The sequence below is a fragment of the Agaricus bisporus genome (assembly GCF_000300575.1).
Source record: "Agaricus bisporus var. bisporus H97 unplaced genomic scaffold AGABI2scaffold_5, whole genome shotgun sequence".
Taxonomy (NCBI): Eukaryota; Fungi; Basidiomycota; class Agaricomycetes; order Agaricales; family Agaricaceae; genus Agaricus; species Agaricus bisporus.
This window is the reverse complement of record NW_006267368.1, coordinates 493,646-509,948: the sequence shown is the minus strand read 5'-3', so window position 1 is coordinate 509,948 and position 16,303 is coordinate 493,646. Positions and strand designations below refer to the sequence as shown.

Sequence of the window (16,303 nt, the reverse complement as noted above, 5' to 3'; positions counted from 1 at the left end):
CCAGCCAAGCTTATCCCGTTCTTAATCGCATTCACGTTGTATTTCTTACTGGCTCGTGTGAATTTCATGTGAATTGTGACTGGGTCACTAGCACTCGCCATCAATATATCATTTCTGAGCCTCTCGACCTTCGTTCTTCAACGCCCGACCATTTCTTACAAGCATTCAAGGTCATGGACAAAACCAAGTCAAAGCTAGCAGCGTTTTTTGATGATGACGAGGACTCTTCCTTCCCAGTGCGATGGACAGAGCTATTTCTTGCTTTGATCATGCTCACCATTTGTTCCTCGTCCAATTAGCAAAAACACGTTGACGAGGCGAAAATCTCGCAGTATACTTCGGGCACTGTTCGTAAATCGAGGCGCGAAAAAGAGCAAGAGGCTGCTGAAGCCAAGAAACGAGAAGAGGAAGCTTCCGCGGCTAAAGCATATGCCGAATTCTTGGATGCATTCCAAGGAGACGATGCGGCTGGAAAGAAGAAATCAACGTTTGTTAGAGCGGGCTCGGATGGAGCAGAATACAACCTGCCTAGGGCTGGTGAGGTGAACTCTTCAAACACAAGAACGTCTGGTATAGAAAGGGTAAGTTAGAAGGTTGTTTTAACCCTTCCTCTCAGCTTATAGTTCACCAGTCGATATCACCTGCAATGAGTATGCCGAAGCCGAAGGGTAAGAGGGCTATGGACGCATTTTTGGAGGAAATTAAAAGGTTCGGGCAATACTTGGAGTACTGTGAACAAAGTTAAACGGCTGTATAGGGACCAAGCAGAGAGGGAAGCCAAATATGCGAAGCAATGTACGTTCCACAGGTTTTATAAACCACCAGGTTCTTATCCGGTTTTGTAGCCCAAAGTCATGGTCGTTCAGTAACGGCACTTGCAGGTGAGTCAATGTCTGCTTTCAAACCTTCACAAATGTGAATCCTTTCGTTTTATTAGCCTACGAGGGTCAGAGTGGTAGTAAAGATCGCGGCGATCCCCAGGTGACAAGTTTTTTCCATCAATTACCTTCTGAAACTAATATTTCTGCTAGACTTCGAATGTCTTTGTTGCTAATCTACCCCCGCATGTCACGGAAGAGTCTCTGGGCAATTTCTTTGCCCGAGCGGGACCGGTGGGCTCTGTAAGATATCTCAATTACTTTCCTCGTGCTCTGACTTATTGTTTTAAGGTCAAAATCATGTGGCCCAGATCCGACGCTACGGTAGGTCCTGGTGCAGATATGACCGCGTCTCGAAGGAGCGGCAAGGCGGGGTTAAGCGGTTTTGTTTCTTTTATGAAACGCCATGATGCTGAAGAGGCGCTACGCGAGTTTGATGGATACGATTGGGGAGGTTCTGTCTTACGAGTTGGATGGAGTAAAGCTGTTCCCATTGCAGCGAAACCGAAATATGGTGAGTTTTCAAATTGGAAATAATCAATGATGTCTATTGATCCGTTCTATCCCAAGTCGCGGCTTCATACTATCGAGAACATGGGACAAGCCGGAGCCGTTCCAGGGAACGTCCGCGGTCCCGTTCACAAGACAAATATTACAGACGGTCGCATCGCTCTCGCAGCCAATCTTACGACAGAGACAGGAACAGAAGCCCATCCCAGTCTCGTCGTAGATCTCGTAGTCGGTCGCGGCATCGACACTATTCCTCTCGCAGTCGTTCACCACGACGACGTTATTCCCGCAGCCCACTCAGTAGAGCTCATACTGAAGAGGAAGAGGCAGTCACTGATACTTTCATTCGAGCCGTTGCTTCAGAGGTAAAAGGCCAAGATTTGAAGTACGAGGAAGTACTTAGGGAGCGCGAACGCAACAACCCCAAATACGCATTCTTGATTCATAGAAATGTTGGTTGTACTTCTTTGGCCACCCTTTCTGTTATTGATCGTTTGCAGCACCGGCGACATGCATTTTATCGTGGTTTGGTGGAGTCTGACCGTATTCTAAAGCCGGAATTCGATGATGATGTCAGTAGAAACCATTGTACCACGCTGCAGCCACCTAACGGTTATGTACAGGGCTACAATTCTATCTATTCATCTGATTCCGCCGAGGAATCAGAAAGAGAACGCGGTCGTAGAAGCAAACTAGGAAAATTGGCGAGGAAACGATTCGAGGCGATGCTCCGTGGGATGTCAGGCAAGCGAGGCGAGATCGCAAGATGCATGGCATTCAGCCTCGAACACGCTGAAGCAGCACATGAGGTAGCGATTCTTTTCGAAATGTTTTCCCACTTGGCTCATTCGGAAATAGATTGTAGACGTCATTGTTGCCTCCCTCCTAGTGGATAGCACTGCCGTACCAAGAAAAGTCGCTCGATTGCACCTTATTTGTGACATTCTCCACAATTCAGCCGCAACCGTACCAAGTGCTTGGAAGTTCAGGCAGGAATTTCAGTCCCGGCTCGGCATTGTGTTTGATCATCTTGCAAACATTTATCATTCCTTCCCTGGTCGCATGACAGCAGAGACTTTCAAGAAGCAAATTATCGCTATCGTTGAGATCTGGGAGGACTGGATTGTATTTCCTCCGGAGGTGACAGCTGAGCTACGCCAACGACTCGAAGGTGCCGCGGTGCCATCCGAAACGAAGGTAGAGGACAAGGAAGAAAAAGTGGAAGAACAGAAGAGCTCATTCAGTTCTCGGTTCAAGCAAAGCTCGTTCAAGCTTGCCACCGATACTTCGTCCGCTGATGAGAATGTCATGGACGATATGGATGGTGAACCTCTGGACAACGTAGATGGAGAACCAGTGGATGACGTAGATGGAGAACCAGTGGAAGATATAGACGGAGCACCTGTGGACGATGTAGATGGGGAACCTATGGAGGACATTGACGGCATGCCTATGGATGATGATATCGACGGTGAACCTGCAGATGCGGACATGGCTTCTGTAGCTGATGTTTAACTAATTGCAATTACCACATGTCATTTTATTCCTAAATTCGCGCATATCCAATGAGGTATATAACCAACTAACTATTCTCTAAGCAATAACATAATTTTTAATCGCGACGCGACCGGCCAGCTGGAGTGGAGGCAATTTTAATAATCGCAGTCTTGGCAGCCTCGATATCAGCTTCAGAGCCTGTGATGGTCTACGTTAGCCACTGGTATACTCGGAAACACATTGACTTACCGATGATCGTAATGGTTGTGTCCTCGCGACTCACAGTGATATCGGCGCCAGTCTCCTGCCGGAGGCGGGAAACATTAACACCCTTGGAACCAACAATTCTAGGGAAAGAGCTCTTGTCGGGCATGGTGAGGTAGCCAACATGGCTCATCTGCTCCGCATGTTTAATAGCCTCAGCAATGAGGTTTTGTGCTTTGTCCAAACCCTCCTGGTCATGAGCCTTGAGGGTCCAAACTGATTCCCCTTCTTCTGTATCCTGGTAATTGGGCTCAACAACCCACTTGACGTTAGCCATCGATTCATCCTCAACCTCCTCATCAATGCGGGCCGAAGGAACAGCATTAGAACTTGGACCGGTTGGAACAGCAGCTTGGGTAGGTTGGATAGATTGCTCGACACGGACACCAATGGATCGAAGGTTGCGGTAGAATGCACCTTGTTGAGCAATGGCGTGATGGTATTTTAACGGCACATTCAATGTTGTAGAAACGCCTTCAGGAGCTGGCGGTTTGACCTGACCCTAATCGAAATCTAAGTATAATTCCACGCTTTTTGTCCGGGACAGACGCACCTTTAGCTCTGTGATGGCAGCGTCGCAAGCAGCGCGAGGGCCAGAAACCTTCACGATATCACCAGCATCAACCTCAGTAAAATCTGCAGCATTCTCTGCTTCCCCAACATGACTGTAAGAACGAGAACCGGGGAATTGAATCTGGGCGCCAGTCTTTTCCTGGAGTTCATTCAAGTGCTGACCACCACGACCTATGAGGACGCGATGTTGAGCGGACGGGACCTCCACAGCGAGAACAACGCGATCCTTCAGGGTAGCGGTAGCCTTCTCGAGCTCGACTTTTATTTTGTTGACAAGCTTGGGTTCACCCCGAATACGGACTTCATCAGAAGGTTCCCCTTGACGAGGGCTAGACAGATGGTCGTTAATAATCGTTCGAGAATATAAGCATGTCCCTTACAATCTCACCAGGCCAGCCTGCGCTTTAGAGTCAGTTGGTCCACCACAGCGAGTAATGAGTTCTCTGAGGCCTTGTCCGCCAGCACCAATCAGATTGCGGTGCCACTTGGTTTCAATGGTCAAAGTGACAGTCGTTTCTTCTCCAACCGAATTGGCAATCTCCATAATCTGAGCCTTGGCATCATTGATCGCTTCTTTAGTACCACGGACGGAGATGTTTGTAGTATTAGGATCATCCGACGACTTGTCAATATCAACAATGGCGCCAGTAAGGTCTTTGATTTCGTTAATACTTGCACCACCTCTACCAAGGATGCGAGCAATTGCGCGACTGGGGACTGCGAATTTGATGACGTGATTAGACTCCTTCTCGACTTCAAGAGCATCGAGTAGTTCAGCTTTGGCACTGGCTACACCCTTCTTGCCACCCTTGATAAGAACCTCATCAGACTTGAGTTGCTCACGAGTCTTGCCCTCAAAATCAACATTCTGGCGGGGGAAAGTGATCTTGACAGCGTATTTTTCCTCCAGACGGATGGCATATTTGCCCTGTTGACCAATGAGGGAGGCATGGAATTGGCTAGGGATTTTGAGGACTTCAAATGTTTCATCGGCCTAGTGGGAATAAAAAGTCAGTTTTTTCTTCAATGTACTACGGTATTGGAACACGCACAAGACGGTCAACCTGAGCCAGGATACGTTTCTTGGCTTCCTCAACATTCTCTTTGCGACCAGTGATTTTGACCTTGGATTTCTGCGAAGAACCCTTCTTCTTTTTACCATTAGTTTCCCTATCTTCCTCATCGTTGACATCGACCTTGACACCAAGTTGGTCCCTGAGCTTATTAACTCCAGCACCCTGAGCACCAACGACGCGACCAACATATTCGCGGTCAATCTCGAAGTCAATGGACTATGAGTAGAGATAAGTGATATGGTCGCCTATTATCGTGCAAGAAAGCTCACATAGCTGTTGACTATTTCATCGTTCTTGGCATCCTCGACGATTCGGCGAATTTCTTTGACAGCCCGATCGACATCAGCGCTCACACCACGAACGAGGACGGTTTCCTCGGTCGCATTGTCTCCAGCGTCTGCGCCAAATTTGACGACGAGCGTCTTGTCCTCTCCGATGATCCTAGAAAGGGGCTTTAGCGCAATGGACAAACAGAAACTTATTGACTTACGCATTTAATGTAGTACCATTTTGACCAATAATAGCCTCGTGCCAACGTTTGTCCACAGTGATAGTTTCGCCCTTAACGTCAGCAGCATCCTTGGCTAGTTTCAATATCTCCTTCTCCACATCATCGATGTGACGCTTCTTGTCATCAGGGGAAGGGGAGGCGTTTGGCGAGAACGGATCATAGACAAGTAAAACTGATGAAGACTCTTCGGATTCTTGAGGGAAAAAGACTTGAACATTATGCGCATCATGGAATTGCTTGATTCTGCAGAAGAAAACAGTTATTTTCGGGCAGTAGACATATTTCACAGGACATACTTCTTGGCATTCTTGACCGTGATCACGCGATGGAGAAGCCAATCTATGTTGACGTCCTTAGTCGCACCGTAGAGTTTACCAATCGCTTCAGAGACCTGACGAACAGCGGAATCGACAACCGGCTTGTCACCGACGAGATCGATAGTGTACGATGTCTTGTCTTGTGAGGCAGAGGGAAGAAATACGGTGACGCCGGGAATCTTTTCTTTCAGAATCTGGTCATAAGAGATGTACCGGAAGAACGTGACAAGGTTGCGAGCAATGGAGACGTGACCCGGAATAGGGAACTCGTGGATATATTTGGAGTTCGCATGTTGCATAACCGCCGTTAGACCGTTAGGGAGGTCACTACCTTGACCCCAAATGGTGATTTCATCACTGGAATCATCAGAATCTGGAACAGCGATAGAGCACTTGCTCTCTGCCATTATCTGTTGTACCGCATCTCCAACAAGGAGACGATGTTGACGTTTGGGAACGGCAAGCTTAAGGAAAGTTATACCAGTCTTGAAAGTTTCGATGTTACTCTTGATGAGCTCAACCAGACGAATAACACCATCGCGTTCACCACTGGCAGTAATCTCGCGGTTGGGAGTATTAAGGGTGAGAGTGACGCCAGCCTCCTGAGCAGTGGACAAGAAGAAGGTTTTGCGAGCGATAATGAAGGGAAGGATATGGGCTGGAATGTCACGAACGCGCTGGGTAGCCTTAGAAATCTTGGACGAGATGAGCTGGTTGAGAAGTTCCTGTGCCTCATAGATGAAGGGAACTGGACCAGTGAGAGTGACAGGAACAGTAGGTTCTTCTTCGTCGTTGTCTAAGGATGGGGTGACATCACCGGCATTGCCATTGCCAATATGACTGTTCCCGTTGGCCTCTTTCTTGGGGATGTCGACTTTAATACCTGTTTGATCCCGAATTTGCTTCAAAGTTGCGCCTGAGAGAACTCGTCAGCAAAGTTAGATTTAGCCCCTCAATTGACTAACCTCGAGGCCCAATGATCGTCGCGATCGTAGAAGCAGGGGCGTTGATAACCAAAGTAGTCTACGTAAAAGTAGCTCAGCGAATGAACATAAAATTGCAACCATTCACACGATTACGTACATCCGGGCTGAGCAGAGCAACAAGACTACGTTTGGCCTTTTCGAGATCTTTTTCAGATTCTGCCTTGAGGAAAAACGTGGTTTGGCGTGTCTTTTGATTCGTGGAAGCCTCCAACTTAACCTTGTATTTGGTGGTCACCCGCTTCATAATCTCACCGAGAGTTGCTTGTTTACCATCCCTGCCTGCACTCGAGAGGTCTATAGCTGGGAGTGTGATAGAATTGGAAAAGACTGGCTGTTTCGGAACAGCGGGCCTGATACGAGGACCACCCCATGCGGAGGTAGTGGGAGCAGCGGGGGTCGACGCAGATGGAGCAAGGGAGGGGAAAGCAGTTTCCGACTGAGTATCCAAATCGGCCTTTGAGGCCACCTTGACCTTTGCCTTGGTATGGTTGACTTCTGCAAAGGAGGGGAATGGATCTGGAGCTCCTTCAAGCTCGTGCCTCCTCTGAACATGATACTCAATAGAGCGAAGCATAGGAAAAACCACTACGCACTTGAAGGTCGGCGGCAGTCAGAGCCGGATTGACCATGTTGCTGGTGATGTGCTAGCCGGGGAAAGTTGACCTTTGACGGTGTGTACCAGGGAGAGAAAATCCGGAGATTCAGACCTTCTCGAGAACAATGTAAGAGTGAGAGAGAGAGTAGTGGCGGTTGAGAGAATTCTATTCCGACGTGGTCTTATGCCCTCAGGGTCAAGCGCGTGGGACTTTCTTGACTTAGTTATTGACGTGGCATGCCTGAATCCCTGCTCAACTCACAGCCAGTCGAAGACCAGGGACAACGGCGAGAAACACTACTTGGTACAGCAGTGTTCCGACCATATAATCTCACTACCAAGTACTGTCAAGCAGCCGTGCCTGATTTAACTTTGCGGACACATTTCCGCCGTTTCGGATCTCTTAACGGAACGCGACACGCGGTGACAGCCGTCGCTATGTGAGCGAAAACCGGTCATTTTTCCTGAAATATTCGGCACCGCTGATGGGTGGGTATGTAGGGGACAGCAATCATGAGCGGAAAAACCTCGACGAGGGGCCGGAGGAAGAGGGGTCACGTGGAGACTATTTTCTATTTTCGTCGAGCATGGCAGCATCGCCATCTGCTTTAGTTTGTAATAAGCGACGTGGAAGTCGCATTTGGACCTTTCTTATAGCATTCAATTAGGCCCGCGCCCACGCTGTTTTCTGTCTGGCTCTCCCATATCCATCCCATACCCATGAGACTCCTTCTCCTCTCCCCCTTCGCCTTACTCATCAACGTCTCAGTGAGGGCCGAGAGATCGTTTCTGTCAGATACCTTTGTTAGGAAGGATCAGGTCCAACATGTTATGGAATATGAACCAGTCAAAATCCCTTCTTGTCAAAACGCTGTTGTGAGTTTTTCCAACCAATCTACGGTCCCCGCACTGCTCACACGCTGCTTCTTAGCTGACTGGTCCAATAGAGACCACTCTCTGCGACTATGAGACTGTGGAAAGCATGAACGATAACCTTCTCAGCAATCTTTCGGACCTCGTCCGTATGCCCTTCTTTCGATATTTCCAGGTGGGATCCATCCTTGTGACCCCTCTCTCTATGGCTAATAAATCCCAAGGTCGACCTGTACCGCCAATGTCCGTTCTGGGTAGATCATGGTTCATGTGCTAATGAAGGCTGCGCTATAACTACCGTCGACGAGGTCAGCTCGCGCCACTTCGGCAACCCGAACACTACTAAGCGCTTATCAAATTAGAGTGATATACCTGAAAAATGGAGGGCTGCGGCTTTAAGCAAAGTGGACCCTGATTCAATTGACACAGTAGGTTTAAATCATCATCTGTGAAAATGATATGATTGATCCCGCCACGCTTACCTCTAGCGGCATGAATTACCAGGTTGCTACTACCGTGACTCGGATTACTGCTTTTTAGATGATAATACTGGTACGTGCTCCCACATCTCGTTCAGGTTACCCCTCTAATGAGTCACATAGAGGGGGATTACTACGACCTCCAACTGGTTCCGGAAAGGTACACCGGTTATTCCGGTCACGATGCGCGGCGGATATGGAAGTCCATCTATGAAGAGAACTGCTTCGGTTTATCCGAATCTGGCTTGTTAAGTGGGAAATTACCGCTCGTATCAGCACCCGATACAGAGCAATGTCTTGAAAAGAAAGTGTATTATAAGCTTATATCAGGTATGCTTTCGTTTCAGTTGGCGGTTGATATCATAGCTCAATTCGCACAAGGTCTTCACACATCGATATCTACACACATTTGTCACGAGTATCTAAACCAGACGACGGGCGAATGGGTAAGTCCGAATATTTGCAGTCGGATGATCCGTTTGACCATTGATTTTGATACAGGGACCAAATCTGAATTGTTTCATATCTCGCGTCGCAGCATATCCCGAGCGCCTGCAACACCTGTATTTCAATACTATCGTTATGTTGCGCGCGGTCGCTCGTCTCGAACCATACCTCGCGGCCTTTGACTTTTGCTCTTCCGGAAAAGCCGAGGACGACGTTGAGACCCAGGATTGTCTATCCAAGATTGTTCGCATTGCCAAAGATGCTGGAAAGTTTGACGAAAGTGCCTTATTCAGAGGTGAAAATGCGAATGTTGGTCCCTTTTTCTTCGATTACAGATCAAAACAATGACGTTAGGAGCCAGGTTCTCAAGGAAGAGTTCAAAGCCCACTTCAGAAATGTATCCCGTATCATGGACTGTGTAGGCTGTGATAAGTGCAGACTTTGGGGCAAGATTCAGACAACGGGACTCGCCACCGCGCTCAAGATTTTATTTGAACTCGACGAAAACGCATTAAAGTGAGTGGCGGCTTCGAACTTGCCATATATGTTTTGGTTTGTGACAAGTTTTTAGCCCTAGGACTAATCGAGACTTCCTTCATCGAGCCGAAATGATCGCATTATTCAATACTCTCTTTCGGTTTAGCGAGAGTATTCGTGCGGTTGATGACTTCCGTCGTGAATGGAAGGAGTTAGACGAGGCGGAATCCCGGAAGTTGATAAAAGAGACAGAGAGAACTACCAGCGCAAGAGTAGGTCGAAACCATGACGAATTCTAGTGGCATTCAGACATCTAACGGGACTATAGCCGAAACCGTCTCCCCATGTAGACGAGAAGTACCGGACGATCCCGCTGCTGACGATGAGACTCTGGTTCTCATCGCTGTTCAAGGCATGTCAGAAAAGCACGATCGGGTGTGCGGGAGCGGTATGGGACACGTTGCGGAGTTGGATGGGACAGACGTTCACTCTGTTCGAGAAGTTCAATCTGCACAAAGAACGCGGGCCTGGAGCCAATTATGGGGAACTCTGAGAGAGTATGGACAGTAGGGACACGTATGATAGATTAATTGTATTTTTGGACGGGAAAGTGCGAGGATGACTAAGTGTTACGCTGGTCAGAGATGCAGCAACCGGGCGCGAGGCCGTCTTGACTCCGCCACCTCTCCTTCCCGTTCTCCCGCGGGCTCCCTCTTCGTTCTCCTGTCTTGCCAATGTGTCGGTGAGCATGATCGTAGCCAATGATGATCAGCACAAGCAAGATTCCTACAATGGTCCCACTGTTCGTCCCCCGGAGCCCGCTGCCCGACGAAGACGTTCCTTCTCTCCTCTCCCCGATTACGAGGCTTCCGAGGCACAATACCGGAAGAGCCTTACTGTGGATCGTAAAAGGTCATGGCATCAGTCAAAGACGTGGAGAACCATTCTCTTCCTCCTGTTGACGTACACTTTCTTAACGATCGTCGTTGGCGTACCGATCATCGTAACAGTGAGTCAACCCGCTTCCCTCCAAAAGGCAAACAATGGCTGATATGTAACCCAGCAGCTGAGGAACCGACAACATGACGACGGTTTTCCACTGACCGACCCAGATCTACTGGCGAACCAATTTGCATCGTCTGGCCCGGGTATAACCTATACCAACGACTTGCCTTGTAACAGTTGGAATGAAACAAAATTGAACCTCGCTCCTCTATTATATACTGCGACGTACGTGTCCATCATCAATCTTATCTGCGTCGTGCTAAGAGTGTTGTCTAGTCTTGATATGCAGTTGCCATTGACGGGTGACATCTCCATTCGTTCCAATGCCACCCTCGATGAAACACCTGCCACCAAACTTTCTGGAAATCTTCTTGTGGAATATGACCCCAATCTCAACAGTGACAGTGCTTTCATTTCTGTGAGCCTACACACGTCTACCCTAGCTCTCCGCGAAGCAACTCGTGTTTGTTATTCTTACGATGGTCCTGATCGTGGAATCTCCATATTTGTGCGATTATCTCTATTGTCCTGAAAGAATCAACTCATAATATGTATTGTAGTTCCCCAACGACATGACGGATGATGACCTGATAGACATGGACATCCGAGTCGTTTTCCCACAATCTATCACACCCACTACCATTCCCAATTTCAATGTATTCCTGCCAATGTTCACGCAGAACATTCAAGATTTGACAAAAATTAACTTTGGCTCAGTCAATATTGACGGGTCCTTCCGGACGATCAACGTGACGGTATGCCCCTCCGTGTTGCATGTTCGACGTACATTAACTCTGGGTGTAGAATATACAGGCTCCTTGTATAACTGTCAAGAACATGATAGGAGACATAATGGGAGTGTTCAATGCCTCCGAAACTCTCATTCTGGATACTCTGAAAGGGTAATCATAAATCTGACGACTACGAAGAAAATTACTTATCACTCCAATTCATCCAGGATAGTCGATGCATCAATAACCCTCGTCAAACCAATATACCGCACCACTCCAACAAAATTCCTATTGGATACTGGTGATGAGTAAGTGAAGTCATTTTCGTTCTTGATTCTGTTCTCATTCACGTGAATCAGATCTATCAATGCTAAAATATCACTCGTTTCACCTGCTTCCGACAATTCTTTGTTATCCTCCCCGCATTTCTTCGGCACAATAAACAACTTCAATGCGCCTGTCACTGTGACATTCACCCAACCCAACTCCTCACCTGCCATACCTGTGCGCGTCACAATACAGAATAGCTTGGCAGCGACAGACGTGGTTATGGACCAGAAGTTCGAAGGTTCCTTTGTTGCGCAGACAAGGCTCGGTCGTGTATCAATTGACCAGAGCGACGGAAATTCGATGATAAATCCTTTTGCATCAGATACACCACGGACAATCGTTTACAAGGAAGATTCGGCACCTTCAAGAAGAAGTGGCTGGATCAGTGGGGGGAAAGAGCCTCCAAACAGTCAGAGTCGCGTAGAAATCTACTCGTCTCTAGGACCTATTGGCTTACACTTTGGACCGACATGATGGATCTATTCCTATTTCGCACCGTATACCATAAATTGTATTTCTAATTTTTCGTTTGTATAATCGAGCCCTTGAAAGAGCCTCACCACGCTATCGCATATTTTGCTGTGGTCGTACTACAAAATAGGTTCTCTGGAGAATGAAACACTCGAGATAATTTTTTCGCTTTCGTTTATATTGGAGAACTTGATGGCTGGTCCTCAATCACTAGCTTAGCATCAGTAAAAATATGTTTTGTCCTTTGCTACGTCCTTCAAAGAAGTGTCTATTTTACCTATTTTAAAAAGACAGGTATCGCTTTTCGAGATGCAAAGGTCTTCTGAAAATCCATTGTTTTCGTTGAAGGACCCACTGAAACTTAACAACCGAACATATACAGATGCATAATAGCTCATACGCCTTCGCTTTACAGCATGCTACCAACCGATAAGAACATATCCGATGCTCGAGGCAAAGGTAAAGTCATCAATGTCAGAATCAAAAGTCAAAACTATTTTGAAGTGCTTCTCAGAAACATGCACATGCTGCTGATGATTTATAGCTTCGACGGCTTTCATTAAGATTGGCGAGACACAAGCGAGTCGGACGTAAAGAATATATTGCGTATCACATGGATCTTCAGAAGTCATTCGATGCTATTCATATTTGCCATGAACAGATTCCAGTCTTCAAGGCTATTTTCATGCAGAATCAGCGCCACATTGAATGTTAATCCGAAAAAGAAGACGTCTCACTTGAAATTACTCGGAACATCTGACCAAACTGCCGCTGTTTCCGGAACAGTTTCGCTAGAATCCAAGGTGGAAAACGTAGACGATCTTGCCAGATATTGCTCGGTGAAGGACGAAGACAAAGTCCAAAAGTACCTTGTTGCATTTGTGCGTTCTGTTACTGCGGCATCATATCAAAACTCGCCTGAGCCAACAATAGCTGACTGAGATCCCTTCTCTGACTCGTCTCCATAGAAGGAACCGAACTTCTAAGTAAAGAGTCCATCATCATCAACTGATAATGGTAGAAGGTCGATCCCGTATGTAATCGCCTGGCTGAATGCATGCAGCGAAGTTCGCGTGTCATAAGTACCCTGGTCGCCTTGTCTGAATGAAGCTGGTCTATGAAATAGCCTGGTCCCAGGTTGGCTCCATGTGCTAGACGAGGTCACTGAGCTTGGGTCACATTTGACACTATCGGAAAATTAGACAGTAGAAAAAGAGCACCGATATTATATTACTTCAGGACGAACCTACGAAACTTACGCAAGTCAGGCTGGAAATAACATCAACAAAATCGCCGTGATGAAGCAATTGTTCCATTCTTCCGAGGCACCTTTCCAACGCTTGAATACTTCATCCGGTGAAATCTCATTAAACGACTCGACGATGAAACACACTTACCCCTTTTCCTTTAGCGTTTTTTTCTGTCAACGAGACACCATCAGGTTCGCGTTCCAATTTGAACTCGTCCTCACGGCGCTGGCTTGACGGGGCGCATCGTAAGTACATTCAAGATCATGGGCAATACTGTTGGAGCACTTGTTATCGAGCAGCTCTGAGCTGTTGCCTAGGATAGATGAACAGCTGAACCAGTGCCTAGAGCTCCAAGTCGGTACTGTTCAGATTTAGCTAGACGTCACTCTCGATTGAAAAAAGGACACCGACTTTTCTTTTGCGACAGACATCGCATGCACCGTGAAGACGTCGTCTCTTGTACTCGCGATGGCCTTGAAGCTGAACACTTCCTGCACCCCACTCGGCGTCCGAAGCCATTTGATGGTGTTGTCAAATATCGATGATGCAAAAGATCGTACGAGCAAAATTTTAAGACAGAATCTATAACCGACTCAAGGTTCGCTTTCGAGTCAAGTTCATCCCCAGAATGGGAAAGTCGAATCCCAGAAGGTTACAGGAGCACTTGTCCTCGTATCCTTTGATTCGCCATTCAATCCAATTCCAGGAATAGAGCATCCCCAGGAGAAACTGCTGTCAATGACTCGAAACAAGACAATCAGGGGGATATATTGCTGTTGTTCTCCGCATCGCTTCGGGCGGCGGTGGGTGCTGCTAGAGTTCGGATTCGGGCCCGACCTTCGGTTATTGAAATGCACGTGATAAAAAGGCTCGGAGCATCCATAAAAGCTTTGCAAGTTCCGTTGCAAATTTGAGAACGCTGTTAAGCAAGGTGGAGATGCTGGCAGCTGCGACACGCACGACAATCGTTTCCAGCCCTCGAAGACTCTTGGGTTCCAGCCAGGTGCCATTCCGCTCTCTTATCATTCCATCAGCTCGCCCTTCCACGCTCGTCGTTCCGGCGTTCCGAAAATCGATAAACTTCACCTCTGCTTTCTCTACCTCAGCCTCTCGTCTCATGTCTGCCCACCATGGAGAATCTACCCTACGTCCTGAACCTGACAAGGTTCTCCAGGACATCGCCAACTATGTACACGGCTATAAAATCGACTCGCCTCTCGCTTTCGAAACTGCTAGGCTTTGCCTGATTGATACCATTGGTTGTGGTCTCGAAGCACTTCGCTTTCCCGAGTGTACCAAGCTTTTGGGCCCTGTCGTCGAGGGTACTATTGTTCCCAATGGTCTGCTTTGTCTTCCAACTCTTCCTTTCTCCACAATATTGATCCGGATTGTCACGATTAGGTACTCGCGTTCCAGGAACGAGTCACCAGCTCGATCCCATCCGTGGCGCCTTCAACATTGGCACTCAAATCCGCTGGCTCGACTACAACGACTGTTTCTTAGCTGCCGAATGTTCGTCACTCCTTCTTTGTTTCGTTCACACTAACTTTGTATCCACAGGGGGTCATCCGTCCGACAACCTTGGTGCTATCTTGGCAGTCGCGGATCATCTCGCTCGCCAAGGACAGCCACTTACGGTCCATGATATCCTTGAGGCCATGATTAAGGCCCATGAAATTCAGGGTGGTCTTGCCCTCTTGAATTCCTACAACCGTGTCGGTCTCGACCACGTCGTTCTCGTCAAAGTTGCTTCTACTGCCGTCGTGTCCAAGCTTCTTGGCCTTGACCGTGATCAAACTGTAGACGCTATCTCTCAGGCATGGGTCGATGGACAATCCCTTCGTACCTACCGCCATGCTCCCAATACGGGTCCTCGTAAATCTTGGGCTGCTGGTGATGCTTGTTCTCGAGCAGTCAATCTTGCCCTTCTCGTGAAGAAAGGTGAAAAGGGTCTTCCGTCAGTCTTGACTGCAAAAACTTGGGGCTTTTATGACGTCCTCTTCAAGGTGTGTCCTTATAGTTTACCAAAACGAACCGAACCTTGCTGATCATATAACAATGTATCATAACACATAGGGCAAAGCCTTTGAATTCCAGAGGCCATATGGTTCATATATTATGGAGAACGTCCTTTTCAAGATCTCCTACCCTGCTGAATTCCATGCGCAAACTGCCGTCGAGGCTGCTCACACCGTCCACAATAAGCTCAAGGTTATCGGCAGGACCTCTGATGACATCAAAAGCGTCAGGATTCGCACCCAGGAAGCTGCCATCCGTATCATTGACAAGCAAGGTCCCCTCGATAACTTCGCTGATCGAGAGTACGTATCTCTATTCATCTTCAGTCGATAGCATGTGTGCTCACTATTTCCTCTAGCCATGCTATCAACTACATGGTTGCCTATCCTCTCATCTTTGGCGAGTTGACTTCTGAAAGCTAGTAAGTTTGCAGCTTTCCCGAGTTTACAAACGCAGTTGGCCTCAATTTATTACAGCACAGACGCCTCTGCCGCTGATCCTCGCATTGATGCCCTCCGCGCCAAGATCCACTGTGTTGAAGACAGCCGATTCAGTGTAGAGTACCACGATCCAGAGAAGCGCTCCATTGGCAATGCCCTCCTTGTTGAACTTAATGATGGCACCATCCTCGACGAGGTCGAGGTCGAATACCCCGTCGGCCACAAGAGGCGTCGTGCTGAGGGTACTCCTTTGCTCATCAATAAATTTAAGAGGTCTGTGATTCCTACAGCTTGGCTATAGCAGCATGTTGATCAGCCCGATGAATTTCTAGGCACATTTCTTATCACTTCGATGACGCTCGCCAAAAGAAGTACGTCTAACCCTGGCCTCCTTATTTCGTCTATTAACTCAGTGTGTTTCATAGGATTTTGGATACTGTCTCTGATGCCCAGAATCTGGCCAAAATGCCCGTTGACAAGTTCACTGATCTCTTTGTTAAGGCTTAAATATTCCCCGTGCTATCGTATACCGCATATTTTGGAAATAAAAATACAACTAAGTATTGTTTCTAGT

At 47.6% G+C, this 16,303-nt stretch overlaps 5 protein-coding genes across 5 annotated transcripts; 4 read left to right on the top strand and 1 right to left on the bottom strand.

Moving 5' to 3' along the window:
* Positions 1 to 135: 135 nt before the first annotated feature.
* On the top strand, positions 136 to 1,686 carry AGABI2DRAFT_192421 (hypothetical protein; the record flags this gene model as incomplete). The annotated part of the gene is made up of 9 exons (XM_006460766.1): positions 136 to 236; positions 300 to 581; positions 632 to 708; positions 758 to 795; positions 846 to 881; positions 938 to 981; positions 1,032 to 1,121; positions 1,170 to 1,392; positions 1,449 to 1,686. Coding segments are annotated over exons 1-9 (1,089 nt in total), but the record flags the coding sequence as incomplete, so codon positions are not given.
* A 594-nt stretch (positions 1,687 to 2,280) lies between these two features.
* Positions 2,281 to 7,353, bottom strand: AGABI2DRAFT_221059 (hypothetical protein). The gene is made up of 11 exons (XM_006460765.1): positions 7,206 to 7,353; positions 6,710 to 7,156; positions 6,592 to 6,649; positions 5,606 to 6,542; positions 5,289 to 5,552; positions 5,068 to 5,239; positions 4,775 to 5,014; positions 4,103 to 4,716; positions 3,703 to 4,051; positions 3,135 to 3,651; positions 2,281 to 3,083 (listed from the first exon to the last, which is right to left on the bottom strand). The coding sequence occupies exons 1-11, from the start codon at positions 7,239 to 7,241 to the stop codon at positions 3,001 to 3,003; spliced, it is 3,717 nt and encodes a 1,238-aa protein (XP_006460828.1). The 5' UTR covers positions 7,242 to 7,353; the 3' UTR covers positions 2,281 to 3,000.
* Positions 7,354 to 7,832: 479 nt separating this feature from the next.
* On the top strand, positions 7,833 to 10,125 carry AGABI2DRAFT_192419 (hypothetical protein). The gene is made up of 11 exons (XM_006460764.1): positions 7,833 to 8,083; positions 8,139 to 8,255; positions 8,305 to 8,388; positions 8,443 to 8,508; positions 8,569 to 8,632; positions 8,683 to 8,889; positions 8,941 to 9,005; positions 9,061 to 9,315; positions 9,368 to 9,522; positions 9,578 to 9,755; positions 9,812 to 10,125. Exons 1-11 carry the CDS (start codon positions 7,928 to 7,930, stop codon positions 10,034 to 10,036), a joined length of 1,572 nt encoding a protein of 523 aa, XP_006460827.1. The 5' UTR covers positions 7,833 to 7,927; the 3' UTR covers positions 10,037 to 10,125.
* Positions 10,126 to 10,146: 21 nt separating this feature from the next.
* AGABI2DRAFT_192418 (hypothetical protein) lies at positions 10,147 to 12,195 on the top strand. The gene is made up of 7 exons (XM_006460763.1): positions 10,147 to 10,492; positions 10,547 to 10,713; positions 10,765 to 10,996; positions 11,049 to 11,243; positions 11,293 to 11,390; positions 11,447 to 11,527; positions 11,579 to 12,195. The coding sequence occupies exons 1-7, from the start codon at positions 10,232 to 10,234 to the stop codon at positions 12,021 to 12,023; spliced, it is 1,479 nt and encodes a 492-aa protein (XP_006460826.1). The 5' UTR covers positions 10,147 to 10,231; the 3' UTR covers positions 12,024 to 12,195.
* A 1,982-nt stretch (positions 12,196 to 14,177) lies between these two features.
* AGABI2DRAFT_135920 (hypothetical protein) lies at positions 14,178 to 16,301 on the top strand. Its single transcript, XM_006460762.1, has 8 exons — positions 14,178 to 14,610; positions 14,672 to 14,782; positions 14,831 to 15,276; positions 15,347 to 15,591; positions 15,648 to 15,710; positions 15,766 to 16,002; positions 16,062 to 16,100; positions 16,155 to 16,301. Exons 1-8 carry the CDS (start codon positions 14,388 to 14,390, stop codon positions 16,234 to 16,236), a joined length of 1,446 nt encoding a protein of 481 aa, XP_006460825.1. The 5' UTR covers positions 14,178 to 14,387; the 3' UTR covers positions 16,237 to 16,301.
* The last annotated feature ends 2 nt before the right edge of the window (positions 16,302 to 16,303 follow it).

What these genes read in the sequence shown, in the direction of transcription:
- AGABI2DRAFT_221059 (XM_006460765.1), bottom strand. Translation starts at nt 7,241, where the DNA reads ATGGTCAATCCGGCTCTGACTGCCGCCGACCTTCAA. An exon ending in ACGGTCAAGAATGCCAAGAA is followed by an intron (nt 5,553 to 5,605) that starts GTATGTCCTGTG and finishes TTTCTTCTGCAG; the next exon opens with AATCAAGCAATTCCATGATG. An exon ending in AATGGTACTACATTAAATGC is followed by an intron (nt 5,240 to 5,288) that starts GTAAGTCAATAA and finishes GCCCCTTTCTAG; the next exon opens with GATCATCGGAGAGGACAAGA.
- AGABI2DRAFT_192419 (XM_006460764.1), top strand. Translation starts at nt 7,928, where the DNA reads ATGAGACTCCTTCTCCTCTCCCCCTTCGCCTTACTCATCAACGTCTCA. An exon ending in CTATAACTACCGTCGACGAG is followed by an intron (nt 8,389 to 8,442) that starts GTCAGCTCGCGC and finishes TTATCAAATTAG; the next exon opens with AGTGATATACCTGAAAAATG. An exon ending in GTATTATAAGCTTATATCAG is followed by an intron (nt 8,890 to 8,940) that starts GTATGCTTTCGT and finishes AATTCGCACAAG; the next exon opens with GTCTTCACACATCGATATCT.
- AGABI2DRAFT_192418 (XM_006460763.1), top strand. Translation starts at nt 10,232, where the DNA reads ATGATCGTAGCCAATGATGATCAGCACAAGCAAGATTCCTACAATGGT. An exon ending in ATCGTGGAATCTCCATATTT is followed by an intron (nt 10,997 to 11,048) that starts GTGCGATTATCT and finishes TATGTATTGTAG; the next exon opens with TTCCCCAACGACATGACGGA. An exon ending in ATTCTGGATACTCTGAAAGG is followed by an intron (nt 11,391 to 11,446) that starts GTAATCATAAAT and finishes CAATTCATCCAG; the next exon opens with GATAGTCGATGCATCAATAA.
- AGABI2DRAFT_135920 (XM_006460762.1), top strand. Translation starts at nt 14,388, where the DNA reads ATGTCTGCCCACCATGGAGAATCTACCCTACGTCCTGAACCTGACAAG. An exon ending in CTGTTTCTTAGCTGCCGAAT is followed by an intron (nt 14,783 to 14,830) that starts GTTCGTCACTCC and finishes TTGTATCCACAG; the next exon opens with GGGGTCATCCGTCCGACAAC. An exon ending in GATAACTTCGCTGATCGAGA is followed by an intron (nt 15,592 to 15,647) that starts GTACGTATCTCT and finishes TATTTCCTCTAG; the next exon opens with CCATGCTATCAACTACATGG.